This window comes from Cinclus cinclus, chromosome 10 (genome assembly GCF_963662255.1).
Source record: "Cinclus cinclus chromosome 10, bCinCin1.1, whole genome shotgun sequence".
NCBI classification, from domain to species: Eukaryota; Metazoa; Chordata; class Aves; order Passeriformes; family Cinclidae; genus Cinclus; species Cinclus cinclus.
Genome location: NC_085055.1, coordinates 1,241,747 through 1,265,050, shown reverse-complemented (window position 1 = coordinate 1,265,050; position 23,304 = coordinate 1,241,747). Strand labels below are relative to the sequence as shown.

Sequence of the window (23,304 nt, the reverse complement as noted above, 5' to 3'; positions counted from 1 at the left end):
GTCTATGCACTGACTTTTTCCCAGTTCCAAAGCAAGTGAAAGCAGGTGTCTTTTGGAGTCTGTACCTGATTGTTCCTGCAGTTCTCAGCAGCTATAGATTGTATATATTTATAGTATCTATATCCTTAAAAGCTCCTGAATATTGAAATTTGCAGTAGCTCTGTCTACAAGCAGGCAGAAGTAGAGGCAAGGTTTGTATAGATGCAAAACCCAATATTTAATCATGGCTTTCTTGGTTTAAGGTTTATGGAGAAGTAGAACTTTGCAGAGCTGTTGTGTTCAGTAACCTGACATGCGTGTTTGGGCTTCCTAGCACTGCTCTAGGGGTGCTGCCCAGGAGCACTCCACAGCTGGAACAGCTGTAAAATTAGCAGCTGAACTATCTAATTGCTAACTAGTTCTGTCTTACAGCCTTTATTCAACTACAAAGAAATCCTAGAGCTCATATTCAGCGTAAAAAAGCAGAGTTTAGGCTTGCCCCTTCCATCTGTTAACCTGAAGAAACTTTATAGTTGAGATTACCCAAACATGGTTTTATTAAAACCTGAAGTTTTATCTGGCTTTTCTTCATTGAAAAAATAGATCTGTACATCCTTCTTTAATTACCAAGTACCTGAAGGTTATAAATTCTTCATTTTTTTTTTTTTTTTTTTTTTTTGCTTTACAAGTATTTGTCACAGCACAAGCATGAGGTGCAAAGAGTAAAGTAAAAATTAATGAACTCGGTCAAGAAGGTAAGAAAATACAAGGTTATTCTTGGTTAGAAGAGAGATCAACTGTGCTTTTAAATTCACTGCAGAGTAGTAGCAAGAGCACACATCTCGAAGGATCCAGTGACAGTAGACACCGAGCAGCAAGTGCTGAATGATTCTCATGAGAGTAATTCAGGGCTGTACTGGAGTACAGAGCACTTCTAAACCATGCAGTCCAGGAAATTCATGCATTGCATTAGGATCTGTAGTCCTTCTTGCTGTAGGGCTTGTTGCCCAGGATATTATCTATTTCATTTACAATATGGGATGTCATCTTTGGAAGGACCTGGGGTGGAAGAAAGCTATGTTCAATCGAGACAGTTCCAAAATGAAACCTAGATTTTTATCCAAGTACATTTCCTCTGGGGTTTTTGTGTGACAGATATTAAGCATTCATCTAATAACTTTGTCCCCCAAAGGAAAAACCACTGGAGTATCTTTACTCAGTGAGAGAATAACAGCAAAGCCTCTCAGCTTTCTGTGTGGAATTTTGCTTGGCTGCAGTGGGACACGAGCTGGTGGCAAGGACAGCAGAGGAAGAAAAAGCTCTGATTAGGGAAAAACAGCAGGGAATAATTAAGGTGGGAACAGGTGACATGTGACAGCACAGAATCTGTCACAACACGTCCTGGAATCACTTGCATTTTCAGGTACATGAAAGCTGCTGATGCCACCCTCGTGTCACTGGGTACGTCTGCAGTGACCCCAAATGGTGCCAAGCCATGGTGGCACCAGGGATGGGCCTGGTTAATGGAGCTGAGAGACAAAATCCCAGTGTTCTCCCCATAGTAGGAGAAGGAAGGTGCTGAGGTCTGGTGGTGCCAGCCCCCTGCACTCACCTGGATGGCTCCGAGGTTCTCGATCAGCTGCTCGGGGTTGGAGGATCCCAGGAGGACAGAGCTCACCCCCTCATTCCTCAGGCACCATGCTGGGAATAAAGCACAAGGGGTCAGGAACACACTTGGGCTCACAGGGCCTGATCCAGTCCCTGATGTTTGACACAGCCCCTGCCTCTGCTGGAAAATAATCACATTATTTGTGTCAACTTTGCTCCTCTGGCGCTGCCAGGAAGAAGACACAAAGATCAAATATCAAACCCCACAGCTCTCCCAGGATCACACCTGAGCCTGGTCCCTGCCCCAGCACTTCTGATTGTGGGGTTTGGTTTTTCCCTGTCACAAGGGTTCACTGCTGGGATGTTGAACCAGGGATCACGTTTCTGACACACGTGTTATTTTCCAGTCTCAGCTCTCAGCAGCATAAAGATGATTATTAGAAAAAAAACCCAAAACTCATTTTGAACAGCATTCTCTTGTCTGCCAGCCCAGCAGCCCAAAGGTGCTGGCTTCACAGGGGGAGGGAATGTCCAGAGAAACAGGGATGGGGATGCCCAAGACACTCTGACCCTGTCAGTCACACCCTGGTGCTGCTGCTGGAAACAATCCTGTTTTAATTAATTGTTGTCTAGAGAAGCTGCGGTTGCCCCTGGATCCCTGTCAGTGTCCCAGGCCAGGCTGGGGGGGTTTGGAGCAACCTGGGCTAGTGGAAATTATCCCTTCCCATGGCAAAGAGCTGGAACAAAACATGCTTTAAAATTCCTTTCTAAACCAAACCGCTCCAGGATCAATCATTCTTTACGCATTTTAAATAACAAGCACATCTCTAGCCAGAAGCCTGGAAGCAAACCATGACAGAATGACAGCACGTTTTGTGTGTCAGCCTTTCCCAAGGCACCCCTGAGCCCCGAGGAGGGACAGGGCAGTCCCAGCTGGGCAGGGACCCACCAACAGCCAGCTGTGGCAGCGTGCAGCCCAGGCGCTCTGCGATGGGGGACAGGTCCTTCAGCTTCCCCTGCTGCTTCCTGCCCTCCTCGCTGATGATCTTCTCCTTCAGCCACTGGTAGCACTGCAGAGCAATCACAGCACGTCAGCCCGTCAGCTTTCATCCTCCAAAACGGGGAGTTTAAGGCAGTTTATAATTATAATCTATAAATGCATATAAATAGCAGCGCTTCAAAAGCCACGTCCAGCCCAGAAGGTCGCAGAGGCTGAGTGACACAAAGTGACACAAAGCTTGGCTACCCAAAGCAATGAGGGCAGGACCAGAATGGCTCTTCTTGTCCTCAACTCTCTGGTTTTACTCTCACTCCAGAACCTGGACTCTCTCCGGTTTTCTCTTTGGACCCCATAACCCCTGGTAAGAATAAAATCAGGATAATTATGGAGAAACCAAGTTGTGGTGCCCAAGCCTGGTAGAGAGGGCAGCTCTGAGCAGCCCATGGGTCTTCAGTGGGCTTGTCCTTGGCCTGGGGGGTGTCTGGAGGGATGCTGGGATCACAGGAGGGATGCTGGGGGGCTGAGCACCCCCATGGCCTGGGCTGGTACCCAGGGAAACTGTGTCCAAGTCTCTGGGCCCTCTGTGGTTCAGGGGGCTGGAAATGGCAGCAAAGCTGCATCCATCCATGGTCAGACTCTGTGACCTTGGAGGTCTTTTCCAACCTCAGTAATCCCAGGATTAACATCAGCAAGGAGCCTGGAGCACCACAGAGCCCCTGGCTCGTGGTACTGCCCTCAGCGCAGGGTGGGGACATCATCCAGCATCCCCCAAACCTGCCCCAAAACCCCCCCAGCCCTCAGCTCCCTGCGTGGGGAACCTCAGCTCATCCTAACCCAGATTCTCCTGCTCTTTGGAGCGTGGTTGCCAGAGAAACCGAGCTGCTCCATCCCTGCCTTCTCACCAGGGAGCCTTTTCCCCTTTGTTATTCTCCCGTCCGGGCTAAAGCAGCACAACTCAAACATGCACCAGAAATAAATACCTTGAGTGAAGCCCTTGAGCTTTCAGGGACCCCGTTGCCATATTTCCCTGAGATGATCCCACAGGCCAGGGGAGACCACGTCATTGCTCCCACCCCTGCAGAGGGAACACAAAAAGGGCATTTCAGGGGAGTGCACAAATCAGAGTTGTAGCAAAAATATACCTTTCAGTTAAAAACTAAACCAGAAGCAATCCAATCGCTGCTTGTTTCTGTTGCCACTCAGTTGCTCCTCCAGGAAGATGCTGCTGTTTCCCTTAAGGCTGTTCAGGATTTCTTTTATTTAATGGGCCATATGAATCTCAGAGAGTAAGGAGCAGGCAAGCCAATTAATACTTGCTATGTTTATTAATATACTTTAGTTATTAATAATTATAATTAATGTCTACATCATAATTATAGATATTATTATCTTAATATTAATAATTATACAATATTAAGCAATACTTCTTCATCAGAGGCACAATAAGCTGTTTCTTCTTATAGGTCACTAGACAGAGACTTGGCTTTGTCCCTGGTCACCCCTGGAGCCCCAGGCCATCCTACTTTCCATTTCTTCCTGGGAATGCCCCAGGCAGAAGGCAGGGCTGCCTCAGACTCACCGATTTTGTGATACAATTCTGGCAGCTGCACCTCCACCTTCTCCCTTTGGAAGAGATGATACTCAGCCTGCTCACACACAGGCGGGATCATGTTAAACTGCCTGGCCACGGAGTAGGCTTCCTGCAGAGGAGAAACCCATGGAGAAAACACTTCAGGAGATGGAAATGTCCTGCAGGACACACCAGGCCATGTTCCCTGAGCGTGCAGGAGGCGGCCAAGGCAAGACTTGCTGTCCCTTGGCAAGGGGACCAGCAGGATGCTGCAATGCTGGCATCTCCTGGAGCCACAGCCTGGTTTGGGACATTAAAATCTATCTCATTCCATCCCCTTCCATGGGCTAGGCTGAAATCAGACTCAAAGACCTGATTCCAGTCAAACACGAAATAACACAAACCCAAATAAACCACCTGAACCCCCAAACGTCAGCCCACCCTCTCCTAGCTAGCACCAGGCTCATTCTGGGACAGGTTTTTGAGTGGGGTGGGCTGGAAGCAGTGGCTGGAGTGGAACTCTACGTGCCCAGGGCTCCCCTGGCAAACAAACTGGAGATCTGCTGAGAAATGAAATTGGATATTGAAAGATGAAAGAAACAATGGGGGAGAAACCATGAATTCCATAAGAATTAAAAATTAAAAGGGAGGGTTAGAGGGGAATCTCAGGTATCAGGGTTCTGGGAATTCTGTGCCTCTCAAGTACCTCAGCCCACGGGGAAAGAGAGAGGGAAATTAGGATAAAAAGGGAGGTTTCACCCCCCAAAGATTTGAGAGACCCCAAGGGAATGCCCCGCGGTCTCTCCCTTTGTTTGAATGAGGTTACAGGACTCCCATGTCTCCTTTTTGGACATAAACCCGTGGTGTTTGTGGATGAGCTCTGGATTGATGTCAGGATTTTGGCTCCTGGCAGCCCTTACCATGATCTCCATGGCACTCCAGCGGGACGTGCCCCAGTACATGGCCATGCCCTGGTTGATCACGTGCGTCATCGCCCGCACGATTTCTGGAGGACAGCAAAAAGAAAAAAGAAAAAAAAAAGAAAAAAAAAAGAGCGTGAGCAGTGCCCAGAGGCCACGTTTCCAGCACCAAATCCACCTCCAAACACCACAAACACAGTGCTGAGCACTGCTCCTGCTGGGCTCTCCTGCCCACCTGGGGCAGGGAAAGCATCTTCAGTGCAAGCACCAAGAGATTGCCCCTGCAGTTGGTTAAAAATTGCTTTTTAAAAACTGCTTTTCCCACCTGGCTCTTGCCTACCACGGCCTTAGGAGAACACTTCTTTCAGAACGGAACACAAGAGGGCGGCACAGTGGAAAAATAAACTTCAAAATAAATTCTGTGGGGGTTTTTGTTTGTTTTTTTTCTTTTGCTTTTCTTTTTTAAAATTTGCTGCCTGAAAGCACGTATCTGGGTATGCCTCTTTTTAGCAGCAATAATGGGGACAAAGCTGCAAGAATGGATGATTGGACCTTGCTCCAGGGGTGTCACCTCTGCACAAGCCAGCACAGCAGTGCCAGGGTCCTCGTTGTTCTCCAGGGTGTGGAAGCTTGCAAGGCTACACACACCAGGACAGGATCTTGGATTTCACCCCTCAGACCTCCCTGCCTGCCTGGGGGTGAAAAAACCCCTCGTGGACTTCAGTTTAATAGAATCCCAGACTGGTTTGGGTTGGAAGGGATGTTAAAGCTCACCCAGTGCCACCCCTGCCATGTGCAGGGACACCTTCCACTGCCCCAGCCCCAATGTCCAACCTGGCCTTGGGCACTACCAGGGATCCAGGGGCAGGCACAGCTGCTCTGGGAATTCCAGCCCAGCCAGGAATTCCTTCCCAATATCCCATCCATCCCTGCCCTGTCCCCAGGAGCAGCCACGAGCCAAAACCTGGCTGTGGTGATAAAACCCTGTTTCTGACAGGGCTGCAGCACAGACACAACCACTGCCCACAAAATGGGAAAAATGAGCTAAATTCAGTCTGAGAAGGGAAATAAAACTGTTCTAGGGCACTGCTGTGCTGGGGCACCTCATGGCCAGCAGGCACTGCCACACCTCCGTGGGCTCTTGCCATGGGAGAGCCAAGGAGCTGACACTGCCCCAGCAACTCTGGGCACCCCAAATCCCTCTGGAGGGGCTGCCCTGGAGCCTGCAGTGCCCAGAAGACCCCTCTGCTCCCACTGGGATCAGGGCTCCAGGCACTGCTGCCTGTTCCATGGCAGCATCCTCATCCTACTTGTGGCAGGGGAAAAGCAGGAGCTCGGTGCCAAGCTGGGAATCCTCGGGCAGGCACTGACAGGCAGCTCCATTTAGAACCTGCAGGGCTGGGATTCGTTTGACACACAGACCTGCCATAAACCCAAACACTAATCCACTTCATCCCAGGGAACGAGGCAAAGGAAATAAAAAGCCCAGACAGCGTTAAAGCCAGCACTGGGGTGTAAAGGAAACTTCCAGTTCTTGCTGAAAAAATATCAATTCCTTTCAGTGAAGTGTAAATATAGAATCAAAGACTGGTTGGGGTTGTAAAGGACTTTAAAGATCATGTTTTTCCAATCCCCTACTAAGGGCAGGGACACCTTTTACCTGACCAGGGCTCCAGAATACAACTGATGAGCAATTTCAAATTGCCCCATCTAAATATTTAATCTAAAATTGTTTTTAATTTCCTAGAACCATCAGTCTAAGCCTGTAAGTGATCCTTCCCTTCCTCCCTCCCTCCTCAGCAGCTTCTCCCTGGGTTTAGTTTTCTATTTTTGCCCTGCCACCATTTCAGAATTCTGAAAAACATTTCGTCACACGCCTCTTACACATCTCAGCCCGTGGTTGTTTTCATTTCTCCAGCCTCTACTCCTTAAAAAAAATAAAAAAAAACCAGCAACAACAAAAAAAAGAAAAAAACCAAATCCCCAAGTCGACTCAGAAAATGTATATAAATATACACATATATATGTTCCTGTTTAGAGAGCCAGAGGACAGCAATGGGATTTGGGAAGAGCACATGCCCGGATCTCTTGTCCTGCCAGCTGGATGCCCAAATGGCAGCACTTTAGAGCAGGAGATTTTTTTTTTTAATATAAATCAATGCTTCAAATCCCAAATAACAACCCCTGGCATTATAACAATAATAAATTTGAAGTAGCTGAAAGTTCCCTGGTAGAAACATCACCTTGCCAGCCTCATGCCAGGGCTGTGGCTGGCTGGATATGCTGTGGGCACCTGGCTCTGTGACAATGGGGACACACCAGGGACCCTCCTCTCCAGCTGCACTTCTGGAAAAGCCCCTTGGGATGAAGAAAAAGCATCTGTTTGCACAGCTGGGGGATGAGATCTTCAGCCTAAGCAATGAGGCACGAAGCACACGGGAATTCTGGAGAGGACAAATCCTTCCCATCACCTGTCCCAAGGTCCCTGAGGCAGGGCCGGGTGGTGGCAGAGGATGGCAGGGACACCCCACACATGGCTGAGAGGGTCCCATGAGGGTGGGCAGCCCCCATCCCTGCCTGGAGGATCCCAGCCCAGCTCTGGGCTTGGGGGACACAGCCAGACCCACCTGCAATGAGCTCATCCCCAGCTCCGACACTCATCGCTTTTACAGTGCAAAACTCTTTTAATTTGCTCGGAGACCTTTAAGAACATTAAACACATTTCTGGGGTTCAGGTTAAGCAGCTTTGCCAGGTGCCCTGAGGCCCAAGACAGCACAGAAATTCCCAAGGAATGCTCATGTGCTCCCTTCCCCAGGGCAGGAACAGAGCCTGGACAGCCTGGGGAGAGCAGGGATCTGCTCTGGCTGGGGGCACAGCAGGACCTGTGAAAGGTGCCCACGGGCACTTGGCAGCAGAGGGAGGATCCGAGGGATGGGGGAGAAGCCCCACGAGCAGGGAGAACAAACAGAACCATTCCAGGCTTTGGCCAATTTGTGTCCCCCTGCACACCACGTGCTGGCTGCTCCAACAGGACCCACAGGTGCTGCCACGAGCAGGGAACATTTGAAGGTCACCTTCTCCTTCAGGAGTGGCTCCCCTGGATCCCTGGAATTGTGCCAGGCCAGGTTGGACATTGCGGCTTGGAGCAGCCTGGGACAGCGGGAGGTATCCGTGCCGTGGGATGGGATGGGGTTTGGGATGGGATGGGGGTTGGGATGAGGTTTGAGGTGCCTTCCAAGCCAAAGCTCTCCACGATTCCCCTGTGGGAGAGGCTGAGGCGTGTGTGGTGCTGAGCAGGATGGAGCAGCTCGGGAAGGCAGCACTGACAGATGGCCCAGCAGATGCTCTGGGATGGAAGTGGCTTAGTAGGTGATCCATAAAAAAAGGCAGGAAGAAGATGGGAAGTATCTCCAGCACGCCATTCACAACAGAAATGTCCTTTCTTTCACCCTGCTCGAGTCCCACCGCCTGTGCCTGGCGCTGCCAGCGGGACGTGTGGCACTGGGAACGTGGGATCGGCCGCGCTGCGGGCACCCGGAGCCTGTCCACACCGCTCAGGCGTGAGCGCGGAGCCCCCCGCTCCCCCAGACACAGCACAGCCTCTCCCCTGAGCCCAGCAGCTCCTGGGGCAGCTGCACTGCTCCAAAAATCCCAGACCTGCGCCGGGTGGCCCCCACGGGTGGCACAGCCCCGTGTTCAGCAAGGAATGGGATCAGCACTGCCGGCGTGGAGATGGAGCTCCAGCTCTGTTTGGTTTCCAGGGACCATCCCCCATGCTCCCGGGGTATCCATGGTAGATCCACGGTGTTTGCCACGGGTACCTGCCTTAAATCCAACCACAACTCTGCTTCGCCTGAAGGAATCACCTAAAGGAAACGCTCCACTCTTCGGACATAAAGGAAACTTCAATTTCCTTCCAAAACATACAAATTCACGTCGTGGCAGGGTAAACACTGAAACCTTAAATAGGTTGGGAGGGATCTAAAGAAAAGGACAGCTAATTGCAACCCTCTGCCATGGGCAGGGACACCTTTCACCCAATATCTCACAAATGAGATATTTCACAGAGAAACTGCCCCACCCGAACACTTCATTACAAATTGTTTTCCATTTCCTGCCCTCCTCAGTCTAAGCCCTTAAGCCAGGCTCAGGCACGTTAAAACCTTGGCCTGCAGCTCCCACCAACCTTCCATGGGGGTGTTGTTGTCGGGCCGGTTGGCAAAGACCACGTCCACATATTCCAGCTGCAGCCTCTGGAGAGAAGCCTTCAGCCCTGGAATGGGAAAGCAGAGACAAGGACAGGCAGGGTCAGAGGGAGGCACGGAGCAGAGCCAGAACGGGCTCACATACAGCTTGGTGTACAGAAATATAAATAGGAATAGAAATAATATAAATATAAATAACATAAATATAAATATAAATATATAAAATACAAATATAAGCATACAAATTAAAAAAATAAAAAGAATAAAAAAATAAAAATAAAAATAACCACTTAGGATATGAGAGGGATGCTAAACAATGATGTCCCACCATCTGAAGAAGGCAGCACCAGCCTGGCCACAGAGCCCCTTCTTCCACAGGACTGTGCTTTAGTTGAGAACTCCCAGGATTTGTGCTGACCAGCCCCTGGGGACCCAGCGTGGCCGTGCCAGCCTGGCAGAGGCAGCTGCCAGGGACTGCTCCAGAGCCCTGCTCCTGCTTGCAGTTAATTCAATCTGAATTTTGTCCCAGAGCTCCAGTCCCAGCTCCAGTTTTGTGCTTTTTTTTTTAAATTTTGTGCTGCAGTCCCAGCTCCAGGCCCCAGGGGGACATTCCAGGACAATCCCAGAGGGCAGGATGGTGGCACTGGGGTCGACTGGTGCCACTGGTAATGGAGAACAGGTAAAGCATCAGGGAGGGCTTCACCTTGTCAGGGTGAGCTGTGCCCACCTGCACTGCAGAGGGAGCTTGGCAGAGCAAGCCAAAGCCCTTTGCAGCTCGGACCATAAATGTCCAGGTTTTGAGAGCCTTCCTGTGAGGATTTGATGGGAGATGGCATCAAACCCCTACAGATATTTTTATATATCCATGTATGAGTGTGTGAGAGAGGGCGAGCAGAGGATGGGCATTTTATCCAGCTCAAAATTCAGCAAACATTTTCAGCCTGCCCTATTTTGACTCATTCTTCATGAACATTGATAAAAACATTTTGTTCTTGGGAAGATTTGTAGGAAATAACTGTTAAAAATCCTCTTCTCTCACGCACACACATATAAATACATATATATATATATATAAATATAAAATATCTCTCATTGACCTTAACGCTGTTTGCTGGGTGTTCTGTTAAATTTATTCCAACTCCCGCCAGTGCTTTTCTGTCATTTCACAAAGTAGCTCCACAAGAAATGGAAATGGATGGGTTTGGAGTGCCTGTGACACATCTGCCACCTCTCCGAGCACCTTTAGTGCCACCACCTCACTGCGGTTTATTCAGATCAAAATGCAACCAAATGTTGCTATAAGAAAAACTTTCTCCAGTGTCACCTTGCTGGGAAAGTCACATCCCGATGTGTCTGGATCCCGCAAACACTCCAAGATAAAACTCTCCAGGGTAATCCTGGATAAAACCTGCCAGGAGCAGGAAGGAGGAGGATGGGAAGAGGCAAACCTGCACCCCAGGGAGGGGCTGCTGTCCCCCACACTCATCCCACCTGACCTGGGCTCTGCCTTGGGGGTCAGATTTTCCAGAAAGGAAGAGCTGCTGCCCTGGGCTCCTCCACGGAGCCCAACCCAGAGGATTTAATCTGTGAGTTCCCCAGGTTCTGCACATCCCCAGGGTCTGTCCTGGCGGGAGGAGGTGGGGACAAGTCCTCCCAGGAGCTGGCACTGCCCTGCTGGGAGCTGGCACTGCCCTGCTGGGAGCTGGCCAGCCCTGGCATGCCCCTCCACAGCATTCCCCAAGGCCAGGCTGGCTTGCCCAGGCAGAGAACAGCCCTGGGCTCTGTGCTGCTGCCCGGGAGCAGCCCTGGAGCTGCAGGATGCTCCTGCCCCAGCCCAGGCTGGCTCCTGTCTCAGGGACAAGGTCCCAGGTGACACTGCTGCTCCTGGATGTGATCCTCAGCTCCCCAATAACGAGCCTGCTCCTCCTGGGCACTGCTGTCCCTGTGTCCCTCTGTCCTGCAGCCATGCCCAGAGCCTGGCCTGGCAGGCAGAGCCAGCTCTGGTACAGCCCTGCAGACACCAGCAAGGGGGTGAGCAGAGCACGGTGTCCCCGCTCCCCTGCAGTAACACATCCAGAAGGACAAAACAAAGCAGGGGGAAGAAAAGAGGAGCAGGGATTTGGGGCGAATAACCCCAGGGATGAGAAAGGCAGCGCGTGGCAGGTGAGGGGATGGGCAGCAGAACCCAGCACCTGAGGAGGAGCTGCGCCAGGAGCAAACCTCAGCTGTGCCAGCTGGGGCTGGCAGCCCTCCAGAGGCTATTTCTGCAGGCTGACACCACGTCCACATCCTCATCCTCATCCTCATCCCTCCCAGCTCCAAAGGCAGCCCGAGCACCTCTGGCCCCATGTGGGGCAGGGCTGGGGGTGTGCAGGGAGCTCCCGAAACCCAGCCAGCCCCAGGGGATGCAGGGGGCTGTCACTGCAGCACATTCACTCAGATTCTTTGAGGGGAGCCAAAATTATCCTTTTCTGGTACATTCTGGGCACTTCACAGACAAGTTTGGGAATCGCCCCGCGTGGGACTGGCACAGGGAGCAGGGGATCAAACAGCTCCAGCTCATCACAGCTCTGCCCTGGACCCAGCTGGGTCCTCCCCACCCCATGGGCAGAGCCCACGCCCTGGTACCTTCAATGATGTGTTTTCTGGAAAGGCCTCTCTCCGTCTCAGCTCTGCAAGGGAAAAACAGGAACGCAGCTGGGAGATGCCAGAGATGCCAACAGCTCGGGGGCACTGATCTGTGCTCTGAACACCCCCAAAATTACAGGATCCCAGACTGGTTGTGTTGGAAGGGACCTTAAACCTCAGCCAGTGCCAGCCCTGCCATGGCAGGGACACCTGCCACTGTCCCAGGCTGCTCCAAGCTCCAGCCAGCCTGGCCCCAGGCACTGTCAGGAGACAGAGACAGCCACAGCTGCCCTGGGAATTCCATCCCAGCCCCTCCCAACGCTCCCAGGGAACAATTCCTGCCCAAAATCCCATCCGTCCCTGCCCTCTCTCCAGGTGAAGCCATTCCCTTTGTCCTGTCCCTCCATCCTTTATCCCCAGTCTCTCTCCAGCTCTCCTGGAGCCCCTTTAGGCTCTGCAAGGGGCTCTGAGCTGTCCCTGGAGTTTTCTCCTCTCCAGGTTAACTCCAACTCCTTAGAACGCTTGGCAAAATAAACAGAAATACAGTGGCAGTAGCAATTATCCTCCCCTGGCTGTAGGGCTGGGGCAGCAAGCACCAGGACAAGAGACTGTCACACTTACTTGCCACCCCAGTACAGCTTTGTGGTTATCACCAAACTGGACCTCCTGCAAAAAGAACAGGGAAAATAATATAATTTTAAAGATCAATGCTAATAATACTAATTTCACTATTACTGTTGTTATTATTATTAAAACCTGGGAGCAGGATTTCTGCTGGGAATGCTGAAACAGGAAAGAGCAGCTGCAAAATGTTGAGGAGACATCAACTCCAGTGTTGAATTCCCTGGAAATGGAGTGAATTTGGGCAGTCACTGAGAGCCCAGGAGCTCCCACCTGCCTTAGGGAATGGCCCCGCTGTGCACAGGGAGCTGTGCCTCTCCACGGGGCGTAAGCAGCACAGGGGACCCCAGCTTTAGCTCCTTGGAGATGGAGGTGTTTTGGTAAAATATGCTCATAAATAGCCAGGGCACAAGAAAATGGAATGCAGTGGAGTCATGGAGAGTTTGGGTTGGACACTGGCACAGAAACCAAAGGTAATCCAAGTGAAGCAACCAAACCCCCCAAATATTTTTAATTACTGAGTAAGCAACACCCAGACCTTTCACCAAGGGCTGCAGCACTATTCCCTCCTGCCATCCATGCCCCGTGCTTCTCACTGCCATGCAGCATTCCCAGAGTTATCAAACTCGAGTGTGATACATCTGAATTAATCTGTAAACTCCTATATGATATTAAATCAAAGATTTATTATCCTCCAGCTACCTTGCTGCATAACCAGACAAGTACAACACAATTTCCCCAGCTTTTACTGGACTTGATTTTTCTTTCCTCCACATCATCCAGAATATTTCTTACCCAATAATCAATCACCCTCTAATTCCCTAGACAGGGATGCTGGGTTTGGAGAGAGCCCTGCTAGAACCCCCCCCCCACCCCCCTTCAGCTGAACCTGCCTAGGACACACACATGGGAGGCTTTAAAGATTATGCAAATCTCATAAAACTCCACAACATATGCTAATGTGCATCACTTAAATGAGGTGTCATCTCCTCCCGGGCTCCATCCCAGGAGATGAAGGCTCCTCACAGCTTTGCATCCCTAATGCACAGCATTCCCAGCAGGGGTAAATGCCAACAGCCATCCTCCAACACCCCATAGAGAGGGATGGACACTGAGCCAGGGTGACCCCAGAGGGTGCTCACAGCCCCTGCGCACACCCCAAATCCCAGGGGAGCCCTTTCCCTTGGCCCTGGGAAGGTCTGGCTGCTCCTGTGGGACCTGCACGGAGCTGCCCAGGCCAGCAGCACCCAGCACGGGAATTCTTCAAACCCCAAGGGATTGCCACGAGCCAAGGGGGGGGGGGGCAGGGAATGTCATACTGTACCTCCAGCCCTTCTTCTTCAGGATGTTCCCCAGGATCACCTCTGCCCTGTGCAGGAACAGCCGGTGTGAGGGAGGCAGGGGATGCTCAGTGCCACGGCCACCACCCAGCCCAGCCCAGGTGCCAGGGACCCCGTCTGGGACAGATCCCATCCATCACAGAGCCCCGAGCCCCTTCCCAATCCCCTCCTGCCTGAGCCTGTGCTGCTCCCTCAGCAGGGCCCCCCATCCCAGCCCAGCTCTCACCCTGTGACCCACCCCAGCAACATTTGGCACCGAGGACGTTCCACGTTCCCCCATCCCACAGAGCAGCTGAGCTCTCCATCCCCTCTGCGATCCACGCCTGGAGCTCTCACGGCCCCTGGCCATCCATCACCATTAATATCTGCTCTGACTTTTCATTTATTCGGGATCTTTTTCTCCCTGTGCCAACAGCAAGTGGCACAAGCTCTGCACTCCAGCCTCTGCTGGGTACCAGAGCCTCGGCGCCGATTTATTCGGGTTTATCTGAGGAATGCTCCACACGCAAAGGTTTACAGGGGATCCGGGGGCTTTCCCAGAGCCCAGGGAAGGCAGGTCCTGGCAGGGAGGTGGGCACTCACTTTCCGGCCGCGTACACCTCGGCTGTGTCGAACAGGTTCACTCCGCTCTCGTAGGCGATGGTCATCAGCTGCTCGGCCACCTGGGGGACAGGGGGACAGCTGAGGGCTGAAAATGGCATCCCCAGCCAGCAGGGAAACATCCCACAGCAGGTCAGCGCAGCCAGGGGGGCTGGGATACCCCGACACGGGAGGGAGAGACACCAAAATGCGGATTCACATCAGCTCCCCCTGGACCCAGCCTGGCAGGAATTCTTCTCCTCTCACAGGAGCTTTCCAGCAGGAAGGCAGCCAAGAATTTAATAGGGTTACAGGAGATACTCTGCGAATCTACGGAGTTTAACGCAGAATAGAGGGGTTTAATGTTCTTTCGGCTGCCTGCCAGCTTGTCCTGCAGCTCTCCCGGGGTACGGGAATGCCTAAAGGTTATTTTGTGGGAGCTCCAGAGCAGTCCTGGGGCTCCTGCTGCACCCCAAGGGGCTGAAAGCTCTGGCTTAGCATCCCGAGGGAGGGCAGCCCTCCAGGACAGCGCTGTGCTCCTGTCCTGCTTTTCCAGGCATGGCACTTTAAATGGAATTACTGTGAGCAAGGAGAGCTGGAGAGCCAGAGCACAAAGTGATCACCAAAACAAGGCTGAGTGGCCATCGGAACATCCCACAGTGCCCTGGGACAGGACCAGGGCTGGGGATCCACCAGGAGAAGCGGCGATCCCATCAAAGTCCCAGGGAATTTAAAGGAAAACCCTTTTGAATTCAGGCTCCTGGGCTCTTTTCCTCATGCCAGAGTTGTTTTGGGGTTATTCCACATCCTGGGGGCAGGCAGCTGCTCTCCCTGGGGCGCTCACATCTGTGGCACCTGGCTGGAGAGGAGCCCACGTGCAGCCCAGAGCTCCAGGGATGATTCCCTGGGATCAGGAGCCATCTGCTCCAGGGAAAAGCACGGAGGAAACACGAGCTCCTTTCCCTTTGTTTCAGCTTGTTATGTCAAAAACAAATCACCTTTGTAAGCCCAGCCCCTGCCTGTATTTCTGACTGTTGTCCATTACACAAAAATAGCTCCCAATTTCCACGGTGGGAGCGGTGCCACCGCCCCTGGGAAGGAGGGGACGCTGCAAGGGACAGGAGATGGCCCCGAGGGGTGGATGGGCTTTATGAGAGCCAGCTCTGGAAATGTCACGTTCACTGGGGGGTTCTGGCAGAGCTCTGGGTAGTGACTTGCCGCTGTCTCTATGTGCGGGAAGGTGTCAGGAGCCACAATTTCATTTAAAAATGTCCCAGAGCGGGGTTTGTCCCATGCACTCACCTCATCTGAGATCTGACCTCCAAAAGTGACCCAGGTCCCTGGAAAAAAAAAAAAAAAATAAATGAAAATAACCTGTTACTACGAGAGGGTTTAGACATCAAAAATGAGATTTCAGCGACACTGTCGTAGGGATGAAATGGGTTCCAGGGAGAAGTGGCTCAGGGGGTGGCGCAGCCCCAGCAGAGCCCCAGGACAGGGCAGGGCGTGCGGGGGGATCTGGCACAGGGACCAGCACCCGGCGCGGGCTGTGGCGCCCAAGGACAGAGCCGGATTCAAATCGGGGAACGCTTTGGCTTGGAAAAGATCTTAAATCCCATCCCAGTGCCAGCCCTGCCGCGGTGACGCCTCCCGCCGTCCCAGGCTGCTCCAAACCCCAGCGTCCAACCTGGCCTGGGACGCTGCCAGGCCTGGAATCTGAAACTCTTTCCAAACCAGAATTCCTTTTCCAAACCTGCAATTTGACAAATCGGAAAAAAATTTGTGATGCTGCCACAACGCATCATTTGGGGAATGAAAGTCTCCTTAAATATGTACTTCAGCATTTAGCATCCTGAAAGTCAAAATTAGACTTTTTTTTTTTTTTTTTTTTTTTTTTTAATAGACATAAAAAAGAGAAATATTTCTTCTGGCAGGACAGATTTCAGATTTCCAACCCAAAGTGATTTTTCCTTGGGAACTTCTCCACGAAGCCAATGTCCAGTGCCAGCAGAGCCCAGGGGCAGGCTGTGCTTTCTCCAGGTTGCCTCCTAAAGCTGCTGCAGTTTAGGCTCAGTTGCTGACTCTGGTCTATTATTAGGAAAACTTGGGGCATTACCTTATGATCATTGCTTAAAAAAACAACCAAAAAAATTAAAATATCCTGTGGTGGAAGCAGTGCGTGGATATAACTGGATCATGAAATCCAGTTTTTATGGATTTAATTTGGGTTAGAAGGGGCCTTTAAAGGTCAGCTGGTGCAAGCCCAAGGAATTCCTACAGGAACATCATTTCCTAGCTACAGAGGTGGCGTGTATCTTTATTTTAGGAATACAAATTTCCTAAGGAGAACAGGCAGCAGGGAGCTGAGGAAGCAGCAGATCCCACTGGGAGCCTGCTCAGACACCCCTGCTGCTCTGCCCTCACTCCTGTGAAAAATGATGTTCCCTTTCCACGTAGATTTTTGAAAGTTTAATAAAAGACGCTAAGAGACAAAAAAGAAAAAATGTATATATATATAATATTAAGATATATATATATATTTATAGTTATATTCGTATCAATATTTTATATTGATATATGCACACTTATATTTATATTTATATTTATATTTATATTTATATTTATATTTATAGTTATAGTTATATTTATAGTTATATTCATATCAATATTTTATATTGATATATGTACAGATGTTTATATTTAATTTCTATTTATATTTAATTTCTATTTCTATTTAATTATATTTAATTTCTATTTCTATTTCTATTTAATTTCTATTTCTGTATATTTAATTATATATATTTTTATATATTTATATTTATATTTATATTTATATTTATATTTATATTTATATTTATATTTATATTTATATTTATATTTATATTTATATTTAACAGTTACAAGTGCCAGGTGCTTGGCCTTCAGCCCAGAGCACCGCTGGTGTTTTGGAGACACCCCTTACATTCATCAGCTCTTTGCATATTCACAGAGCCCCATGCATCATTCAGAAACATTTCTTTGAATTCCTCCCTCCTGCAGATCAATGTTTTTTATTTCTCCTCGTGGCTCCGTCCTGTCACACACTCCCTTACGATGGAGCCCAAGCAGTTCATTCCCTGGTTCTGGGGTCTGGCACTGCCGTCTTCATTAACTCAGGATAATCCAAGAACGTGAACAATTTCCTGATTATTTTTCACCATTCTCTGAGTTAGTTTCATGAACAAAAGCTTTTTATATCACCATATCATAGTCCAAAAAAAACATATTTATCACACTGCTATTACTAAGTTTTGTTAACAGCAGAGCTAAACGAAACTGTACTCATACAGTGAAGTTTTCCAACATGATACACACAGCATTCACTTTAATATTTGTGAAAAACCAATAATCTAATACTGTATTTCTACTATACATTAAAATAAAATACAAAAATAAAATCAAAATAAAATAAAAAATAAGAATAAAATAAAAAGAAAAAAATAAAAAATAAAATCAAAATAAAATCAAAAAATAAAAATAAGAATAAAAAAAGAAAATAAAAAGAAAATAAAAAGAAAATAAAAAGAAAATAAAAAGAAAATAAAAAGAAAATAAAAAGAAAATAAAATATTAAAAATAAAATAAACAATAAAAATAAAATCATTTTAAAAATAAAAAAAATTAAAAATAAATAAGAAATAAATTAATAAAATAAATTTTAAATAAAAATAAGAAAATTAATTTAAAAACTAAAAATAAGAAAATTACTAAAAATAAATTAAAAAAAATAAAATTACTAAAAATAAATTTAAAACAAATAGAAATAAATAAGAAAAATTAATAAAAATAAATTTTAAATAGAAATAAATAAAATTACTAAAATTAAATTGTAAATAGATAGAAATAATTAAAATCAAATAGTAAATAAATAGAAATAAATAAAAATAAAATAAAACATTAAAATTAAATAGGAAATAAGTAGGAAATAAATAAGAAATAATAAATAGGAAATAATAAATACGAAACAAATAAAAATAAAACATTAAAATGAAATGGGAAGGAAAGAAATGGGAAGGAAAGAAATGGGAAGGAAAGAAATGGGAAGGAAAGAAATGGGAAGGAAAGAAATGGGAAGGAAAGAAATGGGAAGGAAAGAAATGGGAAGGAAAGAAATGGGAAGGAAAGAAATGGGAAGGAAAGAAATGGGAAGGAAAGAAATGGGAAGGAAAGAAATGGGAAGGAAAGAAATGGGAAGGAAAGAAATGGGAAGGAAAGAAATGGGAAGGAAAGAAATGGGAAGGAAAGAAATGGGAAGGAAAGAAATGGGAAGGAAAGAAATGGGAAGGAAAGAAATGGGAAGGAAAGAAATGGGAAGGAAAGAAATGGGAAGGAAAGAAATGGGAAGGAAAGAAATGGGAAGGAAAGAAATGGGAAGGAAAGAAATGGGAAGGAAAGAAATGGGAAGGAAAGAAATGGGAAGGAAAGAAATGGGAAGGAAAGAAATGGGAAGGAAAATAAAACATTAAAAATAAATGGGAAATAAATAAAAATAAATATAAATAAATAAAAACATTAAAATTAAATGGGAAATAAACAGGAAATAAACAGGAAATAAATAGGAAAAAAACCCATTAAAATTAAATGGGAAATAAATGGAAAATAAATGGGAAATAATAAATAAATAAATAAATAAATAAATAAGAAATAAATAAAAATAAATAAAAGTAAATAAAAATAAATAAAACATTAAAATTAAATGGGAAATAAACAGGAAATAAACAGGAAATAAAACATTGAAAGTAAATAGGAACCAAACGGGAACCAAACGGGAAATAAATGGGAACCAAACGGGAACCAAATGGGAAATAAACGGGAACCAAACGGGAACCAAACGGGAAATAAACGGGAACCAAACGGGAACCAAACGGGAACCAAACGGGAACCAAACGGGAACCAAACGGGAAATAAACGGGAACCAAACGGGAACCAAACGGGAACCAAACGGGAAATAAACGGGAACCAAACGGGAAATAAACGGGAAATAAACGGGAACCAAACGGGAACCAAACGGGAACCAAACGGGAAATAAACGGGAAATAAACGGGAACCAAACGGGAAATAAATGGGAACCAAACGGGAACCACATCCTGACAAAATTCACCTCCCGGCACACAGCCCGTCCCGCTGGGTGCCAACGCGCTCGGGGCACGGGGAGGGCAGCACGCAGAGAGCTCACGGCGCCCCCCGTGAGGACAAAAAGCTCTTTCAGCGCCAGGAATAAATGTGCTAAAACACGGGGGGAAATAAATATAATTACAGGTAGCTATTTAATAAAAGAACGCATCTGTTTAAAAGCAAATAGAAATGAAATGCAATACAGAGTGAATACTGTAGAATGACAGAATAGGAGATAACATATAATATAATACATATTTTAAATATGTATTTTATCATGAAAAAATATATCTGTCTATGAAAGAAAGAAATAATAAATTTAATAATAAATATTGGTGATATATAAATATAAATATATGCATATATTTATATCTATAAAAATATATGTATTATATATGTATGTATATATGTATAAACATGTAATATATAAATAATATAAAATATAATGTATAAATAATATAAAAATATGTATACATATATGATATATATAAATAATATAAAATATAACATATAAATAATATAAATATATGACATATATAAATAATATAAAATATATCGTATAAATGATATAAAATATGTATAAATATATGCAATATATAAATAATATAAAATATAATGTATAAATGATATAAATATGTATAAATACATGAAATATATAAATAATATAAAATATAACATATAAATAATATAAATATATGCAATATATAAATAATATAAAATATAATGTATAAATGATATAAATATGTATAAATATACACAATATATGTATATTTATATTTATAAATAATAAATATCTGCTGGATGGCCCTGCCTGAGGTTCACCTGTGTCCACCCTGTGTTCCCAGGCCCCAGCTGGGGGACACCAGGGGACAGGAGCACACGGGTGGGGATTCCAAGGGGTCTTTTTCTTTTTCCTTTTTTTTTTTCCCCATGGCCATCACAAAACCAAGGCAGGGAGGCGAGTTTTGGCTCAGCAAGGTGAGCTCTAAAGGATCAGGTGTGTTTGGGGAAAGCAGAGGCTACTCCCCTCCCGATGGAAATTTAAAAAAAAAATTTAAAAAAGGCAAAAAAAGCACAAGGCACATTTGGCATTTCAAACAACAGCCAAGGATGATTCACAACCTCAGCCAACACACTCATCTGGGAAGAAAAAATACACTGGAGAAAGACAGATCTTGTTGAAATTGCTCCTTTTCCCTTTTCCAGGTCAGGGTCTCTCTCACCGACCCCAGCTCGTGGTTTAAAAAGCCACCCCCTGTCCCAGGGCTCCCAGACTGCCCCTTGTCCCCCCCCCTCCACCCTGTCCCCCGAAGAACGATTTTCCAACGGGACATCCTGAACTGCACCGGGAATTCCAGCCCAAGCCCGGCTGTGGCTCCATTTCCCTCCTGCTCCGAGCCCAGCAGGAATGTCACCTGTACAGGACACAGGGCCCAGTGGCACTGCCAGCAGCAATGTCACCTGTACAGGACACAGGGCCCAGTGGCACTGCCAGCAGCAATGTCACCTGTACAGGGCACAGGGCTCAGTGGCACTGCCAGCAGCAATGTCACCTGTACAGGGACAGAGAGCTCAGTGGCACTGCCAGCAGCAATGTCACCTGTACAGGGCACAGGGCTCAGTGGCACTGCCAGCAGCAATGTCACCTGTACAGGGCACAGGGCTCCTGGCTCAGCCCCCAGCCTGATCTGCCAGCCCCTGGTGGTGCCACACGGAGCTCTGGCACGGAGGGACCAGGGCTGCCTGTGCCAAATTTTAGCCCCAGAGCAAAGAGCAAGGGTGAGAGCAGCTCCTGAGCCCTCCGGGCTCACCGTTTTCACGGGCGGCTGTGACCTTTTCTCCATGATTTAGGGACGGAGATGGCTGCTTTTGTCCTGCTCATCTCCTTGCACTCAGGGCTCATCACCTCGCTGGAGGCTGCCTCAACAATCCACAGGCAGGGTCCACCCTGCAGGGAGCAGGTGAAAATCTTGTTTTTCCCCTGGAATCACAAGCACGTTTTGGATCCAGCACCGAGGAAAGAGCCCCACACCAGCCCAGGGTCAGGCAGGGCAGGTCCCCAGTTAAAGGCTCACCTGGAGGTGACAGCTCAGCCCAGGCAGGAGTAGGATCAGCACTGGGATCTCCCAGGAAAGTTCAGCCTGGCTGAGCAGTCCCAGCTCCACGGGAGCTCCAGTAACTCAGCAGTGATGCTCAGCCACTGCTCTGAGGGGCTCTCCCCAAATATCCCTGCCTGGGAAACTCTGCCAGCACATCAGGACCTGGCAGAGGAGCTCACTCCCACGTGAGCCAGGAGGAGCAGGACATCATTAAAGGGTCCCTGCTGCCTCAGCCCTTCCCACCTTTGATTTCTGCCCCACTTCTCATTCTCCTCCACTTTTTCATCCCGCAGGATGAAGCGCAATCCCACCTTGCTGAGATTTTGCAAGGCTTTTGAAGAAGACTGCTGAGCCTTCAGAAACTTTAGTGAGCCCTAAATTAGGTTTTCATGCTGCAGAGAATACAGGGAAACACATTTATCTTTTGGGGAGCTGCAAGAGAGAAACCATTTAGGAAAGTCAGATAAGCCAGCACTGGGAGCAGACACCTGATGGATCTGCAGAGGGACAGGTGCGATGGTTTTAAACTGCAACAGAGGAGATTTGGATCAGATTTTTGGGAGAAATCCTTCCTTGGAAGAATTGGAGGAGCTGGGATAGAATTCCCAGAGCAGCTGTGGCTGTCCCTGGATCCCTGGCAGTGCCCAAGGCCAAGTTGGACATTGGGGTTGGAGCAGCCTGGGACAGTGGGAGGTGTCCCTGCCATGGCACAGAGAGAGCAGGATGAGATTTAACGTCCTTCCAACCCAAAACATTCATTCAAAAGCAAAGGTGCTGTGCTGCAGGAGAAACACCTGTGCAGTGCAGGGAATTGCTGGATTTCAGGTTTTCCAGCTCCCCTCTCCCTGCACCCAGGGCAGGGCTCAGTGTGCTGGAGCAGGAGGAGGTGCCCAGCCCAGCCCCCTGCTCCCTGCACAGCTGCACTCACAAAGGCTCAGTATATTTAGATGCTGCTGCAGTTCCACCCGCTTGAAATCAAAGAAAAGCTCTGCAAAACTGTTTTGTTTTTTTCCCCTTCCTTCCCGTGGCTTCTCTCCTCCACCACAACAGCAGCACTTGGGAGAAGCTGTGGGGCTGAGAAATAAAACCTCTGCACAGACAAGACGAGTCCTTCTCAAGGCTGGGGCTATTTTAACCAGAAGAGCTCTTGGCAGAACAGACCCTGTGGTACAGGGTGACTTTCACAATTCCCTCCAGTTTAGAACCAAATCCCAAGGCACGTTGAATGAAGGAGCTGGCAGCTCCCTGTGAGCAGGGATCAGGGTCCTCTCCTGCCCCAAGGCAGCAGCACCTCCTTCCCAGCAATGCTCACCTGGGCAGGTGAGCCCTGAGCTCACCCCAAACACCCTCTGCTCTGACAACTCGTGCTCCAACAAGCTCCTGTTTTCCAGCAAACTGCCCCGAGGCCTCATTTTCCTGTGTGAACAGCCTGAGCAGAATTATCGCAGAATCATGGAATGATTTGGGCTGCAAGGACCTTCAACCCATCCCAATCCACCCTTCTTTTGGGCAGGGACACTTCCCAGTAGACCAGGGTGCTCTGACCTAATAATAATAGAATTGTTAAATATTAACATTATTGGGTTTCTCAAAGAAAATT

The 23,304-nt window shown here is 47.9% G+C and overlaps 1 protein-coding gene across 4 annotated transcripts in view; it reads right to left on the bottom strand.

Moving 5' to 3' along the window:
• Window positions 1-948: 948 nt before the first annotated feature.
• The window catches only part of KCNAB1 (potassium voltage-gated channel subfamily A regulatory beta subunit 1), a 58,248-nt gene continuing 35,892 nt past the window's right edge, over window positions 949-23,304 (bottom strand). For 2 of the 4 annotated variants that reach the window (XM_062498945.1, XM_062498946.1), the window contains exons 3-14: window positions 15,754-15,791; window positions 14,455-14,534; window positions 13,857-13,901; window positions 12,533-12,577; window positions 11,912-11,955; window positions 9,265-9,351; window positions 5,078-5,163; window positions 4,167-4,287; window positions 3,568-3,662; window positions 2,537-2,657; window positions 1,592-1,680; window positions 949-1,038 (exon numbers count right to left, since the gene is read on the bottom strand). In XM_062498945.1, coding sequence (XP_062354929.1) covers window positions 949-1,038; window positions 1,592-1,680; window positions 2,537-2,657; window positions 3,568-3,662; window positions 4,167-4,287; window positions 5,078-5,163; window positions 9,265-9,351; window positions 11,912-11,955; window positions 12,533-12,577; window positions 13,857-13,901; window positions 14,455-14,534; window positions 15,754-15,791 — 941 coding nt within the window. The remainder of the gene's footprint in view (window positions 1,039-1,591; window positions 1,681-2,536; window positions 2,658-3,567; window positions 3,663-4,166; window positions 4,288-5,077; window positions 5,164-9,264; window positions 9,352-11,911; window positions 11,956-12,532; window positions 12,578-13,856; window positions 13,902-14,454; window positions 14,535-15,753; window positions 15,792-23,304) is intronic. The other 2 variants (XM_062498948.1, XM_062498949.1) reach the window with 1 other exon arrangement.